This window comes from Thermobia domestica, chromosome 11, assembly GCF_964235325.1.
Source record: "Thermobia domestica chromosome 11, izTheDome1.hap1.1, whole genome shotgun sequence".
In the NCBI taxonomy this organism is placed as follows: domain Eukaryota; kingdom Metazoa; phylum Arthropoda; class Insecta; order Zygentoma; family Lepismatidae; genus Thermobia; species Thermobia domestica.
The window spans coordinates 206,463,502-206,488,095 of NC_137464.1; the positions used below are offsets into that span (position 1 = coordinate 206,463,502).

General features: G+C 36.7%; 1 protein-coding gene and 1 non-coding gene across 2 annotated transcripts in view; both read right to left on the reverse strand.

Moving 5' to 3' along the window:
- Positions 1 to 24,594, reverse strand: part of LOC145665435 (uncharacterized) — a 145,255-nt gene that overhangs the window by 61,654 nt on the left and 59,007 nt on the right. Inside the window, exon 4 of the mRNA XM_081732742.1 lies at positions 12,539 to 12,736. Coding sequence (XP_081588868.1) covers positions 12,539 to 12,736 — 198 coding nt within the window. The remainder of the gene's footprint in view (positions 1 to 12,538; positions 12,737 to 24,594) is intronic.
- On the reverse strand, positions 24,350 to 24,468 carry LOC145665540 (5S ribosomal RNA). Its single transcript, XR_014127560.1, has one exon. It is a non-coding gene; the product is annotated as a 5S ribosomal RNA (ribosomal RNA).

Below are 24,594 nucleotides of genomic sequence, written 5' to 3' on the forward strand. Positions count from 1 at the left end.
AGTAGATGCAGTATACTCCATTCCTCGGGGCCGCGGTGGCTTAGTGGTAGAGCGTTCACCTCTGGTGCATGGAGTCCTGGGTTCCATCCCAGTGTAAATGGTGTGAGATCCAAAGAAGATCCAAGGTGTGAAATACGAATATGCAAATAAATTTAAATATGTTAATTTGAAATACAAAAAATGATCTTAATTCTATGTGAATTTTACTAGCACAGTCGGTAGAGCTGATTTAAATGTCGGTAGAGCAAAATTTAATTTAAAGTGATAAAGAGATTCTGCTGAACAAAATGAATTTAAATTACATAAGAATTTCCAGCAAACATGAGACTAATTTTCAAGTATACGTGTTTTACTCCAGGAATTAGGAGTCAATACTATCTCCAATTCACGCACCAACATATGGATGTTGGTCAACCGTGTCGTATCGGACTCGAGCAACTCCAGAACAGCTGAAAAGAATACATAATATTGGCACACTTTTTACATACCTTACTGGACTTCCTGTGGAGAATGATGAGCACAGATTAATTGGATGAACAAATTTAATACGGTGTAATCACACGTGTTATATATCACTATACACTAAATTTACAACGAGGAAAGAAAAAAATGCTTTGAAATTTAGAACTTTCTGATTGTTTCGCCGAAATGTTTTATTAACTTTTTAGGCCTAATTTATTTTATACAGAGAGTTCGTACACATTACGATGCATATCCTGGTCCTAGTCCTGGGTGTCTCCTACGGGTCCCATGTCTTCTTATAATGTTGGCCCCACTATCTTCCCATTTAGTGGGACGTCGGTCCAACGAAGGCCTTGTTCCTCTTCCCCTTGGAACAAGACATTTCAGCTGCTCCACTCCTGCTTCTCTTTTGTCTTGTCAGCTCTGAGAACAATTGACAATTCTCATTCACTGGTGCCCTCAGTGACGTCAGTTCTGGACGCTGCTCGTTTCGTCTAAAGTAGCGTGATCCAGCCGGTTAAGTGGCTATGGTACGGCTATATAACTTCATCACCCTAATAGTAAAGGGAAGATGACACTGACTTTAAAATAACTTTCAATATAGTAGCTCGAAGTTTTCTGCTCATTTAAAACAAGTAACGAAAACTACTGTTCTGTACCTATGTACACAGTTGCTAAGATCACTTTTTATAGAATTAAAATTGATGGAAGTTTATGTTGTTCAAACGCTGAACATTTTAAAGCATGACAAATATATCATGTCTCTTGCAATGTCTATATCATTGCCGCTAGCACATGTCACTAATATAACGAGAAAGCACCAAGATTTTAAGTTTTCATGAAAGTTGGAGATGCATACTAAATATGCTATAGGCACATGAAAACAACTGCTTCTTTGCCGAAGACAAGATACGAAATCTCAAAGAGCGCGAAGAGTGATCTTTCTGCTCTGACCACAAGACACGAATTATCCTGATTCCTCCCGTCTATTCTCTTTTAACAAACCCTTCTTCTTGTCACAAGTCTGGGCTCGCTTTCTAGCTACAGCAAATCTTATGGCGGGGAAGAGAGGGGTACCAGAGGGTTTCCACCACAGGCCATTGTACCTTCTGACCTCAATTCACACTTTGCCCTCTTCTCATGTTAATTATTTGAAATTGGTACACACCATTTACAATCCGACGCTTGCACTATCTAGTTGAAATGTCAAGCTTTCTTTCAGTATATGTCACTACACTAAAAATATCACTATTAAAATATATACATTAGTTTTAAACAAAATGTGCATGCATTGCACTCGAGTCAACCCCTTCCGCTCACTCACTTTCACCAGTGCTGTTGCCTTGCGGGATTACTCTTAGTCGGTTCACCTGCATGAGGGGTTGCTATAACTGAATTTTCACTTATTTTCATTGTTTTTCGGTGATTGAAATGTTTGTCACCACACAACACATTAAAATAAATTTACATATATCAATACACCTGATGTGAACATATGACATGCTGTCATATCGAACAAACACAATAATTCATCATTTTGTTCGTCGTGGGTGCTATTTTCTTCTCCCCAGGAGGTCTGCTTCACCGACAACAACATTGTCGCTCTTACATTTATTATGCATCCCCCTCAGGTTTAAACTGTTGGACTTGCCGTCCTGAACCGAAATAAGCCTTTCTTTATTTGTTTACTAAATCATACTATAAAGCGACTAACCTATCCTACATAGTATGATATCGACACTTCAAGAAATTTTTTACAACACTTAAAGAATTAGTTGTGGAAGTAAAATTATTTACAGGGGTGAAGGCTTCTACAGGGAATGCTCGTTTCCTTGATTCTGCTCTGGTGAGGTGAGGTGAGCTTCAAATTGCTAGGCCTGTCTTGAGCTGGCGGAAATTTCGTTGAAGATGATGCTTCCAAGCAAAAAGGTGTGAAAACTGATCAGATAGACAAAAGTTAACACCTCTTTGTATATGAAAATTTCGCATATAACTCTCAACTCCAGCAAGCGTTTTTAACAATGGCTGTTCTCGGCTCGGTGTCTCCAGCTGTCACGGTATCCGACCGTAGTAACATTGTCGTCGATATCTTTTTTATGCCCTTAGATACTTGAATTTCACTCATATTCACTTACTCTATGAACAATAGAATTAGCAACGATGTACCAGTTGCTTCAAACTCTTGGGTGTTCTCTGCTTGCAGACAAAGAATTTTGTCTTTAAACTTTTCCTTTTTTTTCTCTATGTGCTGGGTTTCATGTGAGCTAAGTTCTAACTTCCTATGTTTTCTATATGGGATTAATCCAGCGCTTCGCCTTGAAATTTATTATCATTTGAAATCAATATTAATTAAAATTCTTACTTATTTCGATCCTTCACATATGACAATGATAATAATAATAATAATAATAATAATAATAATAATAATAATAATAATAATAATAACACACACATAATAATAATAATAATAATAACAATACACATAAAATTGAAATTAACTCTACACTATTACTTCCACAATTAATCCTTTACTTATTACCTAAACTAAATGCTTATTACCTAAACCTTATTACGCAAATTAGATACGAAAATAATGATATGCATAAACAAGATTAATATGATTTGCATACGGTACTGTATGTATATTACACCAGCTCGCGCCAAGTGAACTTTGTGGTTGACAAACACCGTGTGTGTGTGAGTCTTCTCGGGGTTCTCCCGTTTCATCCCACTTTCTTCATTCCAACATTTTGATCCTTTCTCATAATCAGCATCTCCTTTATCCTGGCCGGCATAACTGTGGGACGTAAAAAATATTTTTCCATTATACTCTTTAAAAGCGTAATTAAATGGGAAATGGAAATAAAAAGCTTGGTGAAATGTAACACGATTGAAACGAAACATAAAGAAACGAGATGAATGGAGTGGAAAGTGAACTTAGTTCAAATAATAAATAGCATCAGATGAAAGAAATGACAATAAGTGCGAAGTACAAAATAAAAGACTCGGAGAACATGGACAAAATTTGATAGCTACAAAATGGTTATTAAAAATAGCATTCCTCACAAGATGACTAAGATGATTTGGCAGACCTAAACCTTCTCTAAACTTTGTGTCATTGTTGGGAAAATCAAACAGCAATACAACTTGTTACTTAACAGTGTATGCTTTTATCATTGGCGTAACTAGGATATTTTGCTAGAGGGGACATTGCCAGTGAGAACTGAAACAACTTTACCTGCGGTCCAACGGTATTCTACGAGAAAAATAATGATCTGGAGGCTTAGACCCCCGATCCCCCTTTAGTTAAGCATATGACTTGGCATACTTAGACAAATGTAGTGAATAAGTCTTATTAAAAAAAGACAATACGCTATTTATTTTTAAAACAATCTTGAAAGGCAAGGATAAGGAGATTTATATAAAACTTTCAAATCTTTCTCATAAATTCAAGAATGTCTTCAAAGTGAAAAATCATTAGAGGCCCCAAAGTCGGGTTGTTTCAAGGAAATTTTTTTCCTGAAGTAGGGTTGATTGCTTTTAGTGTCCCCTGAAGCTCCTCTGTGAGGTTGTACAAATCTAACTTAAGAGCCTGTCTTACTAAAAATAATAACAAAATTTACCATTTTTCTTTTGCTTGTTTATTCATCAGTGAAAGGAGATCATGAAATGCAAGTCATCACAATCATATATAATGCTATTCTACAACAGAAAATATGAACCTGAAGAATGTTCAGTGTTGCAATCCATAGAAATTACAGTGTTGCCAGAAAAACAATTTCCCTAAAATCTAAGTTAAGACAGCGAGTAGAGGAATGAACTCAACAGCAGTTGATTATGTATCATGTTGTTTTGGTTTCTTGTGAACTACTTTTTAATTAATATTATATTTAGTTTTAATAACTGTATGTTAAAATTATTTTGTTTATTACAAACAAATAACAACTATTATTTAAAAAGTAGTTCACAGGAAACCAAAACAATATGATACGTAACCAAATGCAGTTGAGTTTGTTCCTCTACTCGCTGCCTTAAGTTAGATTTTAGGGAAATTGTTTTTCTGGCAACACTGTTATTTCTATGGATGGCAACACTGAACATTCTTCAGGTTCATATTTTCTGTTGTAGAATAGCATTATCTATGATTGTGATAACTTGCATTTCATTATCTCCTTTCACTGATGAATAATCAAGCAAAAGAAAATGGTAAATTTCGTATTATTTTTAGTAAGGCAGGCTCTTAAGTGTAGGTTTCTTTATAAATATGGAGTAGGCTTATAAACATTTGTTTGATTTAATTTGTGTTTCAGTGTTATGTAAAGCATCTGACATATAGATTTTAATTAACATGTTTATATTCTAATAAAAGATTTACAAATCTTCAAATTGGTGTTTCATTATCGAGAAGTGTACATACAGTACTTCAGACGTTCCGAGTGTCAGTAATACAAAATTCCAATTAATACAAACTGTTTCAAGATGAGAATTCAGTTGGCTGTGCTTTTGTTCAAAGGACAGATTAGAAGAATCAAATCTTTGTTATTTGTGTTCAGTATTTACTGCTGAATTAACTGCAAACCCTCTTGCATTTCATCACACACCTCGGAATCTCTACGCCTTCATGTGCTCATTTGGACCAATTCGCAAAACGTTCTTGTAAATCTTGCAGAATGTCTTATGCAAGACGTTCTGGTGTAATTCTAAGGATTACAGCAACATAATCATGTCATTGCTGACTTCTAGATGTCTAGCATGTCGGCACTCGGAGAATTGTGCATGCTGACATAGTAGCTAATTACACTCCCTTGGCAGAAATAATAATGCTGCCCTCTTTCCTTTGCATTAACTCTAGCCAACAAGTATGATCCCGCTTATAAGCGGATCCGAACTAGATGAATTAAATAATGAACCCTCTTTCGAGAAAGTAACAAATGTTGTTGCATACTTCTAGCAAAGAAGAGGTGCTCCTGGTGTGCTTACGCATCGAGCACCCTCACTGGACTAGTCCTAATTAGTGTGTAGACTAAACAATCTACTGTACAGGGTATCCCGAAAGTAGGTATACAGTACCGTACTGATCAATTCATTGTTTATATCATTTCTTATTGTTATCCATCAGGTAGAGTTATTTTCTTTATTATTTGTTCTTAATGTTTTTTACTTATATCTTAAGCTCGAAACAGCCGAAGCAAATAAACCCATAAACTAGAATATTATACTTGATCAATGCAGGGGTGTATACATAGCCTCGCTGATGAAAGGGACGTCAAACTAAAACCAACGAGTACAGTGTTGTGATTCCACAGGACGAGACTTGTAAGAATGTGTGTAATTTTACATTTGAAATATCCTAAACTGTATTTAACAGATACTTGTGTTCCATTTGGTATTGCTACTCATCACACGGACACCTAATAATTTTGTTTGGTGCTCCAAAGTCGAAGGAATGGAAGTGTCTAGACTAGGTTGACCCTGCATGAGTGTGTTCCGGATCGAGTCAAGAAACAGACATATTTTTTTAAAAACAGTTACGAAGTTTTAGGGGATTTTGGACTCCAGTGGTCCACCTTCGGTATTCCTACTGCTTATACTGTGATTTATTCTGTGTTGTGCCAATATGTACGTATTAATTTGTACTTGTAATATCACGTAAAGAAAGATATATAATGTAATTACAAAATTATTTTTAGCGGTTTTAGTAGTACTTTCGCTAATTCTGCTACCCTCTGTACAGTTAGAAACAATATTAAGTATAGATTGGAAGTATAAGAAATGAGAAATGATGATGCTGATAAAAATGGTGATGATGTAGACTGTAGACTCCTACAAGAAATGACCGGATTAGCGAGACAGTATTACAATAGTAATAATGTTTTATTTTGGGTAATTTTAAAATCATTTCATAAAAATGATTGCAGAATGTGGAAGACAAAAGTAAAGAATCAATGAACAAAAAAATCTATAAAAGGGAAAGGGAGTTTTCTGCTCACAAATTCCTGCGGTTGCGTTAAGAACTAAAACAAATCAGTAGATAGTCGATGCGGTTTGGAAACAATTGATATAACTTATCTCCGTAATTGCTACATTTCACTCCAGTAAGAAGTATTGTTTCACGAGGCAGAAAGCTCTGTGTTTACTCTTGGGAGTTGATGTCCAGAGAGAAATATTCAGCAGAAACAGAGCAACAAACTCAAAGCTTGAGTCGCATGCAAATTGCAGTCAATTTGCAAATTATTCGCGTGACTGCGTTCCACGCTACGAAGGAAGCCCTAAATGAATAGTGAATGAGTGGAGCTAATTGGCCTTACTAATGAGACATTATGTAGGCATTTTATGCGAGAAAAGGGGTGGGAAGGACAGAAATAAACGGTAACTTTCAGCTGAATATACGTATTGCATGGATTTTTTTTGTGTTATTTCAGCTACTCATGAGAACTCAAATGGAACAACCAAATCAAAATGTGTTTACGAAGTAGAAGAAAAAACGTACGAATCGTCCATACCAATTTTTTCGCTCTCAGCTATTGGTTGTCGAAATCTTTAGTTAAAAAAAAAAAAAAGCTTGAGTTGAACGTCCTACGATCATAATAAATAACTATGAAGAAAGTGGTGGAATAAAATAACGTGAAGAAATGGCCAATCTTAACCCCAACCCTGCGGCAAAACCTAAAATGACTCAACGGTTCTATCTTCTCTCTTATCCTTCTAGAATGCTCGGAAGCTGTAGAAATCTGCTATCATTCTTAGTATAAATTCAGGTTCATTTAGAGCCAAAAACGATGTTTATTAGCGAGTACTTATTTTTAAGATATTGAATTAGCGTATGAAGAACAGGTTTCAACTGCCGACCTTGTCTCTCTATTCCGACCGGAAGTGGTACATAGACAACTTCCGGTTCTAATAATGCATCCCCAGAGTTTAAGAGTCCACCTAAGTAGTTTCACAATTTGAATTGCAGTTCACTTGTGTTTTTCCACTGCACACGAACTTTTCATACACCCTGTAAAAAAAGAAAAAGCGTATGCAAAGAGCAGCGCTGGTATGTGTACTTAAAACATCGCTTAAGTCTTTTTCATTTGCGAAAAGCTACGTAAACTACGAGCAGTAAAAGCAGATTTGAACAGTACTACAAATACCAAAAGGCGGACCAACTCTTTTAATTATATACGTACAAGAGAGCAGGTGGGAGTGAAGAAAACTGAAATTGTTGCTTCAAGTAATGGAGTGCTGAGAAAGGGGGGGAAAATACTTTGTTCGTTGCTTTTGTCATTACACATTGTGAATGGACCGACGTTTTTACCTTCAGGGAAGAAAACGGTCTTGTTTGATGTTCCCTTATTCGCCGAGCTAAAAGTTGTTGGTTTAATCTATTTTATGAAGAAAAGAAAGTCGTCTTCAGGCTATTTTGTCGTGTCAGTAAATGATCTCTATTTTCTTCAATAATCCACACTATAAATATAGATCAAAGTAAGGGGGCATGATTAAATGAAGATCTTTGAAATATAACAAGGTTAAGTTCCTTCTATTCTTTATTATACCCATATAAGTTGATTGTGTGAGTTCTTCTGGTCATACGAAAATTTATCGAGAGTATAGGAGATCAATCTTAATAGCGTTCTAGGCTTATATCAGTCTTATTGAAACTTGTAAATTTAAGAAAGCTGGTGTGACAAGTCTGTAGGCTTTAACTGGCCTGTAGACGAATCACGGCCAGCTATATAGTTCAGTGCAATTAGACCAAAAGAGGGCGAAACCCCAGACATTCAACAAAAAAAAAAAAAAAAAAAAAAAAAAAAGCTGAAACCTTTTCTAAAATGACCATGAATCCCTATTCTACAACTCAGAGAAAGTCCAAAACACTCGTGCATCGGGTTTGGTCACTATGGCCACCATATTGGGTAACCTATTTCCAATGCCAAAAAGTTTTCGTAGAAACCATGGCATTTACTTTAACTGACTATAATACAGGTTGAATATAAACTATACCTCGTTGAAAAGATAGTTAATTAGTTGTTCTTATTATGTGAAAATTCGAGGAAATTTATACTTTCCAGAAAGGGAAAATAATGGAAAATTCCACAAAATTTCACAGAACAGAAATGAAAAATCAAATTTTTGGATCTTCATTACAACATTGTAGGGAGAAGAAACATAAAATATGTGCAAAATTATTGGCTAAACATTTCTCAGTAAAATATTAAAAATTCATAATATTGATATATTCTACAGCTAGGATTTTAAAATTTGATTCATGTAATGCATTAAATTCCCTCTTGACCCATAATTGTAAGATTTTCACTTCTGCATGCATAAGTTTTGAGTGAAGGTATCAGTGGAGAAGTATTTGTAGAGGCTTCAATTTCATCTATAAACCAGGATTTTGGATTCTTTGGAGAAAGGAAGAACGGTGAATTTCAAAGAGGTATAGTTTATCTCTGCTGCATTTAAAACCTGCACTATAGTCAGTTAAAGTAAGTGCTATGGTTCCCACGGAAACTTTTGGCATTGGAAATAGGCTATCCAATATGACAGCCATAGTGACCAAACCCGATGTGGGATTTTGTAAAATTTTTTCTGAGTTGCTGAATAGAGTATCATGGTGATTGCAGAAAAGGTTTCGGCTTTTTTTTTTTTTTTTTTTTTAATATCCGTATTTAAACCTAATTCCACTGTAGATCTACCAATAAGCTTATTGGAGGAAACGGTCCCAATTTTGCTCCGCGCCCAAGACGCTCCATGTTAAAGTTTAAACACAACTACATATTAAAATGTATATGTAACAGTGCATTGCATGTTTAACAAAAATCAGCAGGATTACTGTAATATTGTATCAACTCAAGTCGTTCCGTTTGTAGGACGTTGAACACACCTAGTTTTTAAGTTAATTCATAAAGTGAATTTTGCTTAATCCCTTTCCACATGATTTTTTTTTCTTTTAGCGAAAAAAATAATCAGTATTGAAAATCTTCATATGGGAACTTGAAAAATGAATTAAAACTTGAATTTTAGATTTTTCATTTGATTCCAACGAGAAATAAGTACGTGCCATATATGACACACTTTGCAGTAAGGTAAATTTTCCTAGAAGTGCGCAGGAATACAATACACTTGTAAACAAATTTCCAAGAATATTTTGTGCTTTATATTTTGAGGTACAGATTGCCAAGCAAACATCAACGTTATTACTATCGCCTCAGTCTGGAGCTGCAGTAGGAACAACATTACTTTGAGTCCCAATAAATATTTCGAACACATAAATGAATCCTGAAATTCCACTCAGAACAAATGCTTTATAATACCATTTATGAGGTTTCTTTGCGTTATATTGTTTTATCGATGATCTACACTTTATGGGAGTGATTTGCTCATCCACTGTCAAGAATTTTTCTTTGGAGACTAAGCTGTTCAAGTTTATTTGTAGTCATTTGTTGGCCGAACTTGCGTTAAATATAGCTTTGACTGTTCAACTGCGTAATGAAGAATCTCATCGGTTAAAAAAGTACTTGAAATATTCAATAGGCGTTTATAGCTGTTTTAGTGCTTCAGGTAAGTCCTGAGGTCCTTGAAATTTTATATCTTCTTGGGACTTTTCCATGTTTCTAGGTCTCCGCTTGAGTTTTTCAAATCGTTCGATGACGTAGACCTCCTATCCTGTCAAGGAAGGGTCACGCAGTGGCTCCGCTGAGATCCGAACGAGACAATTGTTTGCATTTGATATGTTATAACTAGATGACTCCCAAAGTTATACGTGCCGCCGGGCGGAATATCGTGAGTTACAAAATATTTTGTAATGTGAGAACTACAAAAAAATTACATGGCAAAATAGTTTGAACCGAGTCATTTGTTCGGAAATGGTTGGGCAAGTGGAAAACTCGGCCAATACTATCCCATCATTTTCAACGACAAAATTTTTGTGGTAAACTTTGTCTCAGGGTCCCCTGCAGGGTCCCAGACGAGGTCCAATTCAAAATTTTCAAATGGCAAGATGGATTAAGTGGCATATCATTTGAAAGCTGTTGTAAAATGAAAGAAAATGCATCAAGTCTCGACTCTCTACGACAACCCTGTACAAAATGGCGACGGGTCAAAGTGTAAACAAAACTTAATTGAAAAGTCCATGGTCACCCCTATAAATAGGAAACAGTGAGACCAATGTGAAAACAGGAAAGGAAGTGTGGAATTATTTTCAAAGTACAACGATTTAAGTGAAAACGTCTTGTCCCAGGGTCCCGATATGGTCCCAGGTGGGGTCCAACTAAAAAGTTTCAAATAGAAAGAGAGGTAGGACATCGTTTGAAAGCTCTTGTTAAGTGAAAGAAGACGAAGCACGTCTCGACTTTCTACGACAACCCTGTCCAAAATTGCGGTGGGTCAACATGTAAACAAAAGATTATTTGAAAATCTATGGCCACCTTGAATCCAAGATGGCTGCTTAAAACCTATAACGAAAGGATAAGAATACCAAACTGCTGAAGCTAGGAAAAGAAATTTGGCATTAATGTTGATTTGTAAGTGACTAAAGTATGCAAAATGTTCAAAAACGCGACATCTTGAGTTCAAAATGCCGCACTATGTATCGAACGCATATCCAGCTCACACCACTGGTGTTGGAGAAGCGAACGTTTATGGTTAATAGTAGATATCCACAAAATATCAAAGAGTATAACCTGTAATCCAATATGGCTGCCAGCGTGAAAAATGAGTTTGTATATAAATATGTTATTTCTTAGAATACTGTGACCAAACCAACAAAGCTTGACACAGCTCAATGTACTGAAATGACTTACACATGGTTTGGTACTACTCGCCAACCTTGCAAATATTTTTTTTTTTTTTTTTTTTTGTAGACCAAGCAATATATTTGGTATTGCTTGAAGTATTGCGATCAAACCAAGGAATTACATACAAATGTAACCATCACGAATACGTTACAATAGAGCCCCTAACCTACTGGTGCAGCAAGTTCTTTCTGTATGAACTACGTATGACAAAATTAGAAAATTACCCGAAGGTATTCAACTTTTGTTTAGCAGTATGAGTAGGAAGTCAGAGTTGTGTGTTCATCGCATATTCGTTATAAATAATGTCGAGAGAACCGTGACGAACATGCATTAAGAACAAAACATATATGTGTTGTTACCGAATGAAATAGTAGTTGAAGTGAATCGAAATTCAATTGTTCTTTAGTCTTCCTATTGTTTCTAAATACATAATAGTTAAAAATAGAGATTTAGATTTGTACTGTTATAAATGATATAGGTTTTAAGCGGCCATCTTGGATTCAAGGTGGCCATAGTTTTTCAATTAAGCTTTTGTTTACATCTTGACAAGTCACAATTTTGGACAGGGTTGTCGTAGAAAGTCAAGACTTGCTCCATCTACTTTCATTTAACAAGATCTTGCAAACAATGAGCTTCTTAACCTCTCTTGCCATTTGAAACTTTTTAGTAGGACCCTATGGGCACCCTGGGACAAGACGCTTTAACTTAAATTGTTGTACTTTGAAAATTATGACAAACTACATTTCCTAGTTTCATATTTGTCTCACCGTTTCCGCTTTATAGGGGTGACCATGGACTTTTCAATTAAGTTTTTGTTTACATTTTGACCCTCCGCCATTTTGCACAGGGTTGTCGTAGAGAGTCGAGACTTGCTGCATTTTCTTTCATTTAACAACAACTTTCAAACGACGTGCTACTTAATCTCCCTTGCCATTTAAACAATTTTGAGTTGGACTCCGTCTGGGACCCTGCGAGGACCCTAAGGCAAACTTTTTTATCCGAAAAAGTGTGTCCTTAAAAATGATGGGATAGTGTTGGCCGAGTTTTCCACTTATCCAACCATTTCCGAACAAATGACTCGGTTCAAACTGTTCTGTTTTTTTTTTTTTTTTTTTTTTTTTTTTTTTGTAGTTCTTACATTACAAAATATTTTTTAACTCACGATATTCCGCCCGGTAGCACGTATAACTTTGGGATTCATCTAGTTATAACATTCAAATACAAACACAATTGTCTCGTTCGGATCTCAGCGGAGCCACTGCGTGACCCTTCCTTGTGAGAATTATTTATGAGACAGAGAGGAACATCATCAGCATCCGAATTAATTCCATCATCAGAATCTTCATCCAAGTCCGATAACAAAATATTGGTATTTCTTGGATCTAGTGCTGATTCATCTTTGGATAAATCTGAAAATTCACTTTCTTCACCATTTGGATGTTCTCTAACATCTACTGATGAACGTTCACCATAAAAAAGCTCTGGATTCATTGCTGCAACAGAATTGCAGAACGATTATAGTAGTTTTCACTTCCGCACTTCAAGGACATAAAAGTACCTGTAAACGCATGGTGTGACATATTTGGCACATACGTTTTTTTCGACATTCCTCCAATACAAACATACAAAATGAATATCATATTGTTGGAAATACATCTCAAAGTACTTATCTTGAATGTAATATTTTTTGATTGCGAAAACTGCGCATAATGTTTCGCCAAAAAAATATTTTCACTGACAAAAATCCACTGCTTCACAAGAACCACATGTCAACGTATTCCCGCCTAATACAACTCACAAAGAACATGGCAGATGATACCAAAATCTCTTATTCATACACGTCAATATTTCACACATCAGACGAAACAGTCATTTGGCGCCTTTGATAAATTACACGAAAGCTAAAGTGAAAAAAAGGGGATGTGCCATATATGGTACGGCATGCGGTAAGGGGTTAAACTAATAAGTGCAAATAGTGATACAAAATTTATTACTAAAACTTAGGTAAACATAAATTTAAATTAACGTGTAGCAACTATTACTTACTAAAATATCCAATAGATGTAAAATAAGGTGCAAAAATGTTTTCAATTATGTGCTGCACCTCAAAGTTTCCTTTCAAATATTCTATTAGCAAGATTGACCCCATACGCAAATGAAATTATTGGAGATTGTCAATGCGGATTTAGATGAAATGGATTAAATATCGACCAAATATTTACCATTCGCCAAATACTCGAAAAGAAGTGGGAATACAATACCCCGGTACATCAACTATTTATTGATTTTAGAAAGGCTTACGACTCGGTTAGGAGAGAAACATTATGCAACGTTGTTACAGAACTTAGAATACCGAGAAAGCTAATTAGATTAATTAAGATATATTTAAATGAATACCCAAAGTAGAGTTGGGGTAGGAAAATTTTTGACCACAAGCTTTCACGTCGAAAATAGCCTGAAACAAGGAGATGCGTTGTCGTCATTATTATTTAACTTTGTGCTGGAATACGCTATAAGGAAAATCAAAGATAGCAACCAGGGCCTAGAGTTGAACGGTATTTACCAGGTTATGGCATACGCTGATGATGTAAATTTAATCGGGAATGACAGGAGAACAATAGATAGAAATGCAGAGATCTTATTAATCGCTTGCAGGGACATGGGGTTAGAAGTAAATGTAAAGAAAACTAGATACCTAGAAGTGCGTCGGGACCGCAATACAGCAAATTATGGATGCGTTAAAATATTAAATAATACTTTTGATAAAGTGGATATTTTCAAATATCTAGCATAAATATTAACAGACGAAAATCATATTCACAAAGAAATTAAATGTCTACTAAAAGCAGAGAATTCGTGTTATTATTCAGTTCAAAATCTCTTGTCTTCGCGAATTCTGTCGAGGAATTTGAAGCTTAAAATATATAAAACGATAATCATGCCTGTTGTTCTATATGGTTGCGAAACATGATCGTTTACTCTGAGAGAAGAACATAGACTGAAAGTATTTAAAAAAAAGTTCCTGAGACGAATATTCGGACCCAAGAGGAACGGGAATGGGGAATGGCGGAAACCTCATAATGAGGAACTACATAATTTATATGGTTTACCAAACATTGTTAGGGTCATCAAGTCAAGGAGGCTAAGGTGGTCAGGTCATGTAGCTAGGATGGAAGAAAGTAGAAACGCTTTCAAAGTCTTGACTGGAAGACCAATCAAAAAACGACCATTAAGAAGACCTAAGAGCAGATGGGAGGACAATTTAAGATGGATCTCGCAGAGATAGGAATACAAAATAGAAATTGGATCCAGTTGGCTAAGGATGAATTCAGTGGAGAACTATTGTAAACGGGGCATTGAAAATCCGGGTTCCATAAGCCATAGAGTTATTTAGTTAGCTGCACCTCATAAGACCATTCATGAGAAGAATTAGTAGTTCCTTAGCTCCAAGCTTGCTTTAGACTTGACACTAATACATAATGTCAGGCTACCCTTTAAATTTCTTAAAAAGGTGTCTATCCTTTAAATTCCTTAAAAACGTATCTAATTATTTTAAATGGAAAGACCATATATCAAGTTCCATGTCTCTGACATTCAGAGATTACGAGATAAGGACGTTTTAAAATTATAATTGCCATCCTCTCTTCCCCCCTTCCCAATCTAATTTCCAAAAGTCCTTTCTTAGTGGGACTTGACATCACAAATCCTATGCTCTGTCCAAATTTCAAGTTTCTAGCTTTAGCTGCTTGACCTGGAAGTTGATTAATCTGCCATTCACAAGGGAACATCTTATATTGATAGTAGCATTGCCCAATCAAACAATGCGTAATCGATAGAGGAGTGAAGAAAAGTGAGAAATCCAAAGTTTTACGGGCCGACACCCAGAAACACAGGAGATACAGAGGAAAGAAAGATCTAGAATAATGTGAAGATAGCAATGCAAAAGATACACTGACACAGAAAGAACTTCAAAATTATTAAAGTAATTAAAATGATATTTTCACAACAGTATAGTAAGCAAACATTATACCCACAGACATGCTCAATAACATCATATGAAGTGCAGTGTTGCCAACTGAGCACAAAATGAAGTTTTGTTAAATGGCAGGGAACACAAATTGTATCATCTTGCAAATCTAATTATGAGTAGAACTATACCTGTGAAATCTTGATGTACAGTGTTGACAACGTTTGAGGATAGGCATATATGAATTCCTATATGAATCTTGGATGTAGAAGAGAACATACAGTACACGATTCGAACTAGTTAAAACCAAAATATGAGATTACAAACAAGAATATAATCACTGAAGTACGAAAATAAGGGACGAAGCACAGTGTCAAAGCAGTTTTGCCCAAGTGGAAAATCGAAATAGTAACAAACATAACACACAAAACTGAAATGATGCATGCGCTTGGATTGGCAATTGATTAGCAGGTTCAGTTTTCTAATACACGTAATATTGCAACACCCCACACATTGTTGGTTTCGTTATAATTTGAGTTCCGTGCCATTTAGCAAAACTTCATTTTGTGCTCCGTTGGCAACATTGCATTACATATGATGTCATTGAGCAAGTCTGTGGGTACAGTGTTTGCTTACTATACTGTTGTGTAAATGTCATTTTGATTACTTTAATCATTTTGAAGTTCTTTCTGTGTCAGTGTATCTTTTGCATTGCTATCTTCACATGATTCTAGATCCTTCTTTCCTCTGTACCTCCTGTGTTTTTGGGTGTTGACCCGTAAAACTTTGGATTTCTTACTTTTCTTCACTCCTCTATTGATTGCGCATTGTTTGACTGGGTAATGCTATTATCAATATAAGATGTTCCCTTGTCAGTAAGTCAGGACTTCTTTTATATATGAAGAGATAAATATTATAATTACTGTAGATTCTATCCCATTAAGATGTGAATTTTCAAAAGCGCTAGGTTACGTGTCTTCTTATTTTCAATGAGTATCTTCCTAACTTGACAGGATTGTGAAGTACTAAATTTATCACATAAATTTTGACACTCCCGCTATTCGCTTCAGTGATATGACTAAAGCTCAGTTCGACATAGGTTATAATTATGTTATTCATTTCAAATGGTTCAGCCGTTTTCCCGTTATACAATCCCATGCAAGTACATTTTCATTTTTACCTTCGTGTTCCTGGGACGCAGAGAACAAGAGGAAAAAAACGTATGTGATGTACGTAAAAACGTAGGTTACATGCATAAATCCTGTAGTTTTGAATTAAAAGTACGACTATATATAACATCCTGTAACAAATGTATAATTGAAAACGTATGTTTCATAATACTGTCCGTAAAGGTGTTCCATCTATAGGCTACGTACTTTCTCTATGATTGTATATAGGCGGTAAGGATCTCATATATAGATGGAAGTACAGTATATAACACATAGCTGACGTATGTAACATATATAGGTCTAATATACAAAAGTGCGATCAGTGAAAGATTTATAGAAAAAGGGAAAGAGGTGTATGTTGTATTCATTGATCTAGAAAAAGCTTTTGACCTCGTGAATTGGAAATTGTTGTTGGGAGTTCTAAAGAAGATAGGGTTGGCATGGAAAGATTCGAAGACTCATAAGAAACTTATACATCAACCAACAAGTAAGTGTTAGGATAAGGGAAGAACTGACCGAAGAGAGTGCCATTGGAAGGGGAATTTGACAAGAATGTTGCTTCTCGCCAACACTATTTAATGTTTATCTAGAAGAGATAGTGAAAAAGAGTTTACATGATGATGATGGCATTTCGGTAGGAGGTAGAATGATTAGATGCATAAGATTTGCAGACGATATGGCGCTTGTTGCAGAATCTGAAAAAGAAATCAATCAAATGTTAGAAAACCTAAGGATGGGCTTTGAAGAATATGGGACGAAAATAAATGTTAGAAAGATAAAAGCCATGGTGATTGAAACGAAGAGGTCTGTGTCAAATATAAAAGTGGGAGGGGAGCAAATAGAACAAGTATATAGTTTTCGATATCTGGGTAATATTTTTAGTGATGACATGAAGTGCGAACGTGAAATAAAAACAAGAATAGGAATAGCGAAAGAAGCATTTAGGAAGAAGAAAACTCTGTTCTGTGGGACATTGATTAAGAGTTAAGAAAAAAAACCCCTCATAAAATGCTTCGTGTGGAGTGTTGTACTATATGGGGCGGAAACGTGGACATTACTTAAAGGTGACGAAAATCGACTGGAAGCCTTCGAAATGTGAGTGTGGAGAAGAATGGAATGAATTAGTTGGGTCGAGCGGAAAACAAATGAGAGGGTGTTAGAAATGCTAGGAGAGAAAAGAACACTTTTAGATATTGTCAAGAAGAGGAAGAGAAACTGGTTGGGACATTGTCTAAAAGAAATTGTATCATGAGGGACATCCTAGAGGGTATGGTGTCGGAAAAGAGAGGGAGGGGGCGAGGGAGACTACAATTAATGGATGATATAAAAACAGAAAGATCATACGTGAAGACAAAGAGGTTAGCGGAAGACCGTGGAGCATGGAAGCTTCTCAGTTCCTGGAAGTGACCTGCCAGTAAGCGCAGAATACCTATGATGATGATGAATATACGAAAGATTGTTAAATGCCAGACATCGTACAGCTTCAGGATGTAACATCTAAGCGGGAAAAAGGCAGTACGTATGTACTATAAGGACAATGTATGCTCCGTACAGGTTTCCGTAGTAAACATATGGGTTCCGTATATTTGTACAATATACCGCTCACCGGATAACAGATTCTTTTCAGTGAGTAAGCTTTAATATGTACTACATTCATGTAATAACTTAAGTGACTGCTTGTTGCTTACTTTTTGCATTATCGGCAAACTTCTGCCGAGCCGAATGATTGAATATAACAGGACGGCGCTATATGGACTTCTCTATCTCCTTATTATAATAATACAATTCCAATCCGTTTCTCTTCTTATTTCTGTCCCTCTCTCTCTTTTTCTTTTAAGTTTCTAATGGTTAAATTATCAAGAAACGCCCAATCACGTGTTTAATACTGTTTTAAATGAGAAGTCTCAATACAGAATTTAGTGCCTATAACCTTAAGAGATTCCGAGATATGGGCATCTTGTTGTAATAATTGTAATCCACACCTTTTTTCATCTCCTTTCCCCCTTTCTAGGACAAAGTTGCTGAAACAGCTCGAAAACAAAATAAACTTTTAGATTGTTGCAATTTCTAGGGAATTTTAGACAAAAGTGAATGCAATATAAAGATTTTTATAGTATTTTTCAAGTTTACATATATTTTCTTTATTTCTTTCTCTCCCTCTCCATCCCTCTCTCCCCTATATGTATGTGTATGCCTTTGTATGCTTGTTTTAATTGAATAGTCCAAATATGAAGCTTCATGTTTGATACTTTAAGAGATTCCAAGATATAGACCCTCGTTATAATAAGTGTTACTCCTATCATCTTTTCCTCGTAGAACTTCCAAGAATTCTTCCTTAGTGGTACCTCACGTCACAAATCTTATGCACTATTCAAATTTCGAGTTTCTTACTTAGATAGTTTGGCCTATGCATTGATCAGTCAGTTAGTTAGGATTCCTTCTTTTTTGTATAGAGGTTACATAAACAAGTTGCAACGGAATCAAGGATTCAATTCTAGTATGATCTATAAATCCTTTCAGGAATTGTTGCTCAAATAGTGGAAGGAAGAGATACTGCTTACAAGCAGGCCCGTATTTATATATTGGTGCACCCCTGTACTCTAAATAACTTACCGCCCCCACACAAAATTTCCCTCCTCCGAAAACGACTAATATTTGAGTTGAATTCACAGTTTTTAGGGTCGCTGAGATGAATAGTGGCGGTTTTAATCTAATTCAATTTCAAAGTCATACTTCACTCCCCAGGGAGGGGCGAGATTTTAAAAGTAATCGAAAGCGACAGATATTATTGTCGAGTTCATAGTTTTCGAGGTCGCTGACGTGAGTTTAAAGGTATCATTTTTCAGGATGTTCAAGTTCACCCTCAACCCTTGGAGTGGAGATGGGAGAGGATGACTTTTTAAAAAATAATAAGATAAACTAGCTAATTAGTAACTACTGTAATACTTACAGCGAATTAAACACATTAACATATTTTCTCGTGCTTGCGCGGAACTCTGCGGGTTGCTAGTTCTAAATATTACTTTATTGAATTTTTTTAAAAACATCGGAAATTTTGTCGCCTCCTAAATTCTGTCGCCCTGTGCTCGAGCACAGAGTAGCATTTACCTAAATACGGGCCTGCTCACAAGGCAGAAGTATTGGTGCAAGAGAGCAGAAGAAAGGGAAGTAACGAAGCAATATCAATAAAACAGTGGTGCCCACCCCCCTCATGTCCATGACGCAACCTCCCTTCAATTGCCTATCCGTAGGTGTTCTTCCATGAAAAAAATTTTTCGATTAATTTTTACACCCTCTCAAACATATTTATATAGATTTTTAATCCCCCCAAATTATTTCAATGACGCAGTTTGCGTCATAGCCCCCTGTTGTGGGCACCCCTGAATAAAATGACTCATGTCTCATAGTGTTTAGCGTTGTTGAAAATATTACAATTTATGTGAGCATAGGTTCATGGTTTGTAGCATTTTATTGGGAGCACAGTCTCGTCTATGAACCTAATTCCTGAATGGAACAAGAATATTTTCTTGTACTATATTTGGAATCACCAAGTGGCCTACATGAGTGGGTATCATGCGAGCTTTAAATAGGAAGATACTGTTTAATAATAAATCCTGAGACCGACATTCTAAATAAAATTTCTTCAAAGTTTTCCTTAATCATACTGAACCAATATTACGCTGGAAGATTTAATATGTTATAGGCCGATATTATCCTAAACTTTTCTTTAAATTGTTGTTAACGTTTTAATGTATACTACCTCTTCAGCAGTAGTAAATAACGCGAAAACCTTTTTCAGAAGACTTTTATAGCATGGATGCTTTTAACACGTGTTATTTCAGACGAACATCATGACTTCATTAAAATATAATTATTTTAATATATGGATTTGGATAATCTAAAATTTTCGAGAGTAGTAAACGATTTATTAAGATGTCAACGTTGGTAAAAATCCACTACACTGTAAAAGAAAGCATGGTGTTAAATTAACTCAATCTGTCTGACCACCATTTTCTTGTTATTTCAATACTAAAGGCCATCTCCTTCGTAGAGTATCATAAATATCTAATATCTCATAATCAGAATTTGTAGTAATCCTTATTTGTTTTAGGTACCGGTACGTGAACTTGGCCCCCCGACCTGGAGCAAAAACGATGAGATTAGTGTCATTGTTGGTGCCTCGTCTGTGCTTTATTATTTCCGGAGATATAAGCGAAAAACTGGTAAGGGGCCAAGTTCACGCTGGACCACCGACTTCAAGCACAAACGATGAAAATAGTGTCATTCGTTAGTGCATTGTTTGTGCTCGTTTGTGCATGAGATCCCATCGTTAGTGCTCTATTAGTTCCAGAGATATAACAGAAAAGTGGTAAGGGGGCCAAGTTCACGAGGGCCCCCCGACTTCAAGCACAAATGATAAATGTAGTGTCATTCGTTAGTGCATCGTTTGTGCTCGTTTGTGAATCAAACCCCATCGTTTCTGCTTCAATAGTTTCTGACTTATAAGCCAAAAACTTACAACAGACTTGGAACCTGGATACACTTTTTCACTTTTTCTTCCGAATAAAATGTTTGTATTCCTCTCACATGTGAATCACAAACGATGCGATTAGTGTTATTGGTTAGTGCATCGTTTGTGCTCGTTTGTACTCGAAACCCCATCATTTGTGCCTAATTAGTTTCGGAGATTTGAGCGGAAAACTAGTAGAGAGACAGCGTGAAATTGGCCCATCGACTTCAAGCACAAATGATGAATGTAGTGTCATTCGTTAGTGAATTGTTTGTACTCATTTGTGAATCAAAATCCATCGTTTGTGCTTCAATAGTTCCCGACTTATGTCAAAAACTGAAAACAGAGTTGGAAACTGGATACAAATTTTCGAAATTTCCTTCAAAATAAAATGCTTGCATTTCTCCCTCATGTGAAGCACGAACGATGAGACAAGTGCAATTGGTTGATGCTTTGTTTGTACTCGTTTGTGCATGAAACACCATCGTTTGTGCGCTAGTTCCGGAGATTTGAGCGAAAAACTGGTAGGGAGCCAGCGTGAACTTGGGCCTCCGACCTAAAGTAAAAACAATGACATTAGTATCATTCGTTAGTGCATCGTTTGTGCATCAAACCCCATTGTTTGTGCTTCAATAGTTCCTGAGTTATAAGCCAAAAACTTAAAACAGATTTGGAAGCTGGATACAATTTTTGACATTTTCTTTTGAAATAAAATGTTTGCATTCCTCCCACATGTGAAGCACAAACGATGCGACTAGTACCATTGGTTGTTGCATTGTTCCTGCTTGTTTCTGCACGAAACCCCATCGTTTGCGCGTTACTAGTTTTGAAGATTTCAGCAAAATACTGATAGGGAGCCAGCGTGAACTTGGCCCTTCGACCTCAAGTAAAAACTACGAAACTAATGTCACTCTTTAGTGCATCGTTTGTGCTCGTTCACGCATAAAACCCCATCGTTTGTGCTTCAACAGTTCCTGACTTATAAACCAAAAACTGAAAATAGAATTGGAAACTGCATGGAGTTTTTCGCTTTTTCTCTTGAAATTAAATGTTAAATATTCCTCCCACATTTGAAACATAAATGATGGGATTAGTGCCATTGGTTAGTGCATCGTTTGTACTTATTTGTGCAAGAAGCCCCATCGTTTGATCATTATTAGTTTCAATTGTGGGCAAAAAATTGGTAGGAGGCCAACGTCAAATTGTCCGCCCTACCTCCAGTAAAAACAAGGAAAATATTGTTATTCGTTAGTGCATCGTTTGTGCATATTTTTTTCCGGAGGTATAAAGGAGTTGAGTTGAGTGGATTTTGGGTTTAACGTCCCGTTCAGCAGCGAGGCTATATGAGACGTGGACCTACTGATTAACGTGGAATCCGAGCCACATGAGCTCCCGCCGGGAATCGAACCCGGGTCTCCCACGCCAAAGGCGGAGGTATAAAGGAAAAACTGAAAGGGGTGCGGGCAAGTTCACGCTGACCCCCCGACTTCAAGCACATGTAATGAATGTAGTGCCGCTCGTTAGTACATCGCTCCTCCATTTTCTACTCGAAACCCAATCGTTTTTGCTTCAATAGTTCTTGACTAATAAGCCGAAAAGTAAAACAGTGTTGGAAACTGGATACAAATTATCGCCGTTTCCTTCGAATAAAATGCTTGTATTTCTCCTACATATGAAGCCCAAACGATGTGATTAGAGGCATTGATTAGTACATTGTTTGTGCTCACTTGTGAACGAAACACGATAGTTTGTGCGTTATTAGTTTCAGAGTTATGAACGAAAATTTGGTAGGAGGCCAATGTGATCTTGTCCGCCCAATCTCAAGTAAAAACAACGAATATATAGTCATACGTTAGTCCTTCGTTTGTGCTCGTTTGTGCACGAAACCCCATCATTTGTGCTTTATTAATTCCGGAGATATAACCGAGAAACTGGTAGGGGGCCCCAAGTTCACGCTGGCTCCCTACCAGTTTTTCGCTCAAATTTCCGGAACTAATAACGCACAGACGATGAGGTTTCGTGCAGAAACAAGCAGGAGCAATGCAACAACCAATGGCATTACTCCCATCGTTTGTGCTTCATATGTGGGAGGAATGCAATCATTTTATTTCAAAAGAAAATGTCAAAAATTGTATCCTGGTTCCAAGTCTGTTTTCGGTTTTTGGCGTATGAGTCAGGAACTATTGAAGCACAAACGATGAGGTTTAATGCACAAACGATGCACTAACGAATAATACTAGTTCCGTCGTTTTACTTGAGGTCGGGGGGTCAAGTTTACTCTGGCTCCCTACCAGTTTTTCGCTCGATTCTCTGGAACTAATAACGCACAAACGATGGAGTTTCGTGCAGAAACAAGTAGGAATGATGCAGTAACCAATGGCGCTAGTCCCATCGTTTGTGCTTCGCATGTGGGAGGAATGCTAACATTTAATTTCAAAAGAAAATGCGAAAAATTGTATCCAAGTTCCAAGTCTGTTTTAAGTTTTTGGCGTATAAGTCAGGAACTATTGAAGCACAAACGATGGGATCTCATGCACAAACGAGCACAAACAATGCACTAACGAATGACACTACTCTCATCGTTTGTGCTGGAGGTCAGAGGGCCAAGTTCACCCATTTTTTAAAATTTTTTTTATTTTTTTGCTATGAGCAAAAGTTTGTGATATGATTTCAATATTTATATAGAAAGTTATGAAGAACGTGATATTTCGTCTAATCCTTCGCTCAGTCTCAGTCTCAGTCTTGTCTTCGCGGGTTTTGATTTGTTGAAGTGTCGGGCTATTGCCCCTGCCTTCCATTTCTTTTGTGTCTTCCTTGGCTTTGTTTTCTGACGTATATGTGGTGGTGGAGTCGCTACTGTCGCGCCCTCCTGTGTTTTTCCCTGTGGCTGGTTTGTTGGTTTACGATTCTATCACGGGGGTCGTGGCATTCGGTAAAGTCTTCTTCGTGGGTTTGCATTCCCTATTGCTCTTATTGTGGGGTTGGTTGAGAGTTCTTTCTTTCTCCAGAATTTGGTGGATTGATGTCGTCTAACTTCCTCAAGCAACGGGAGGTCCAGGTCTTCGTGCAGTTGTGCTACTTGCGTGTCCCTGGAGTGGCCGGTTATGGTCCTAATCACCTTGTTTTGCAACACCTGCAGTGGACGTAGATGTGTTCTATACGTATGCTGCCAGGCATTGTGCCCGTATAGTAGTATCGGTCTAATGGACATCTTGTAGATGTGCCGCTTGATGTTTTGAGACAGGGACGCTGCGAGTAGCATTGAAGCTTCTGCTTATTCTCCGAATACTTTCTTCGGCTGAGCTATCTTCGACTTTATACCCCTCCCCTCAAAAAGACTTTGATTTAATTAACCAGTTCTTACTTCTACTAAACATCATTCACAGAGTCCATTAACCAAATATCTATTATTCCATCTAACTACAATAATAAGTGTTAAAACTCATTGTTCACTTTTTAATGCCAACAGCACCTGGTGTTCCCAGGCGGTCACCCATCCAAGTACTGACCAGGCCAGATGCTGCTTGACTTCGGTGATCGGACGAGAACCGGTATATTCAGCATGGTATGGCCGTTAATCCTTCGCGAAAATAGTTTTGTGAGCTTATAAATTTTACTTACAACATTTATATGGGTAAGCCCTGCCAACTAGTTGTCCTGCTGTATTTTTTCTAGTTGTGTACTTCGTTCCTATACGAATTTATA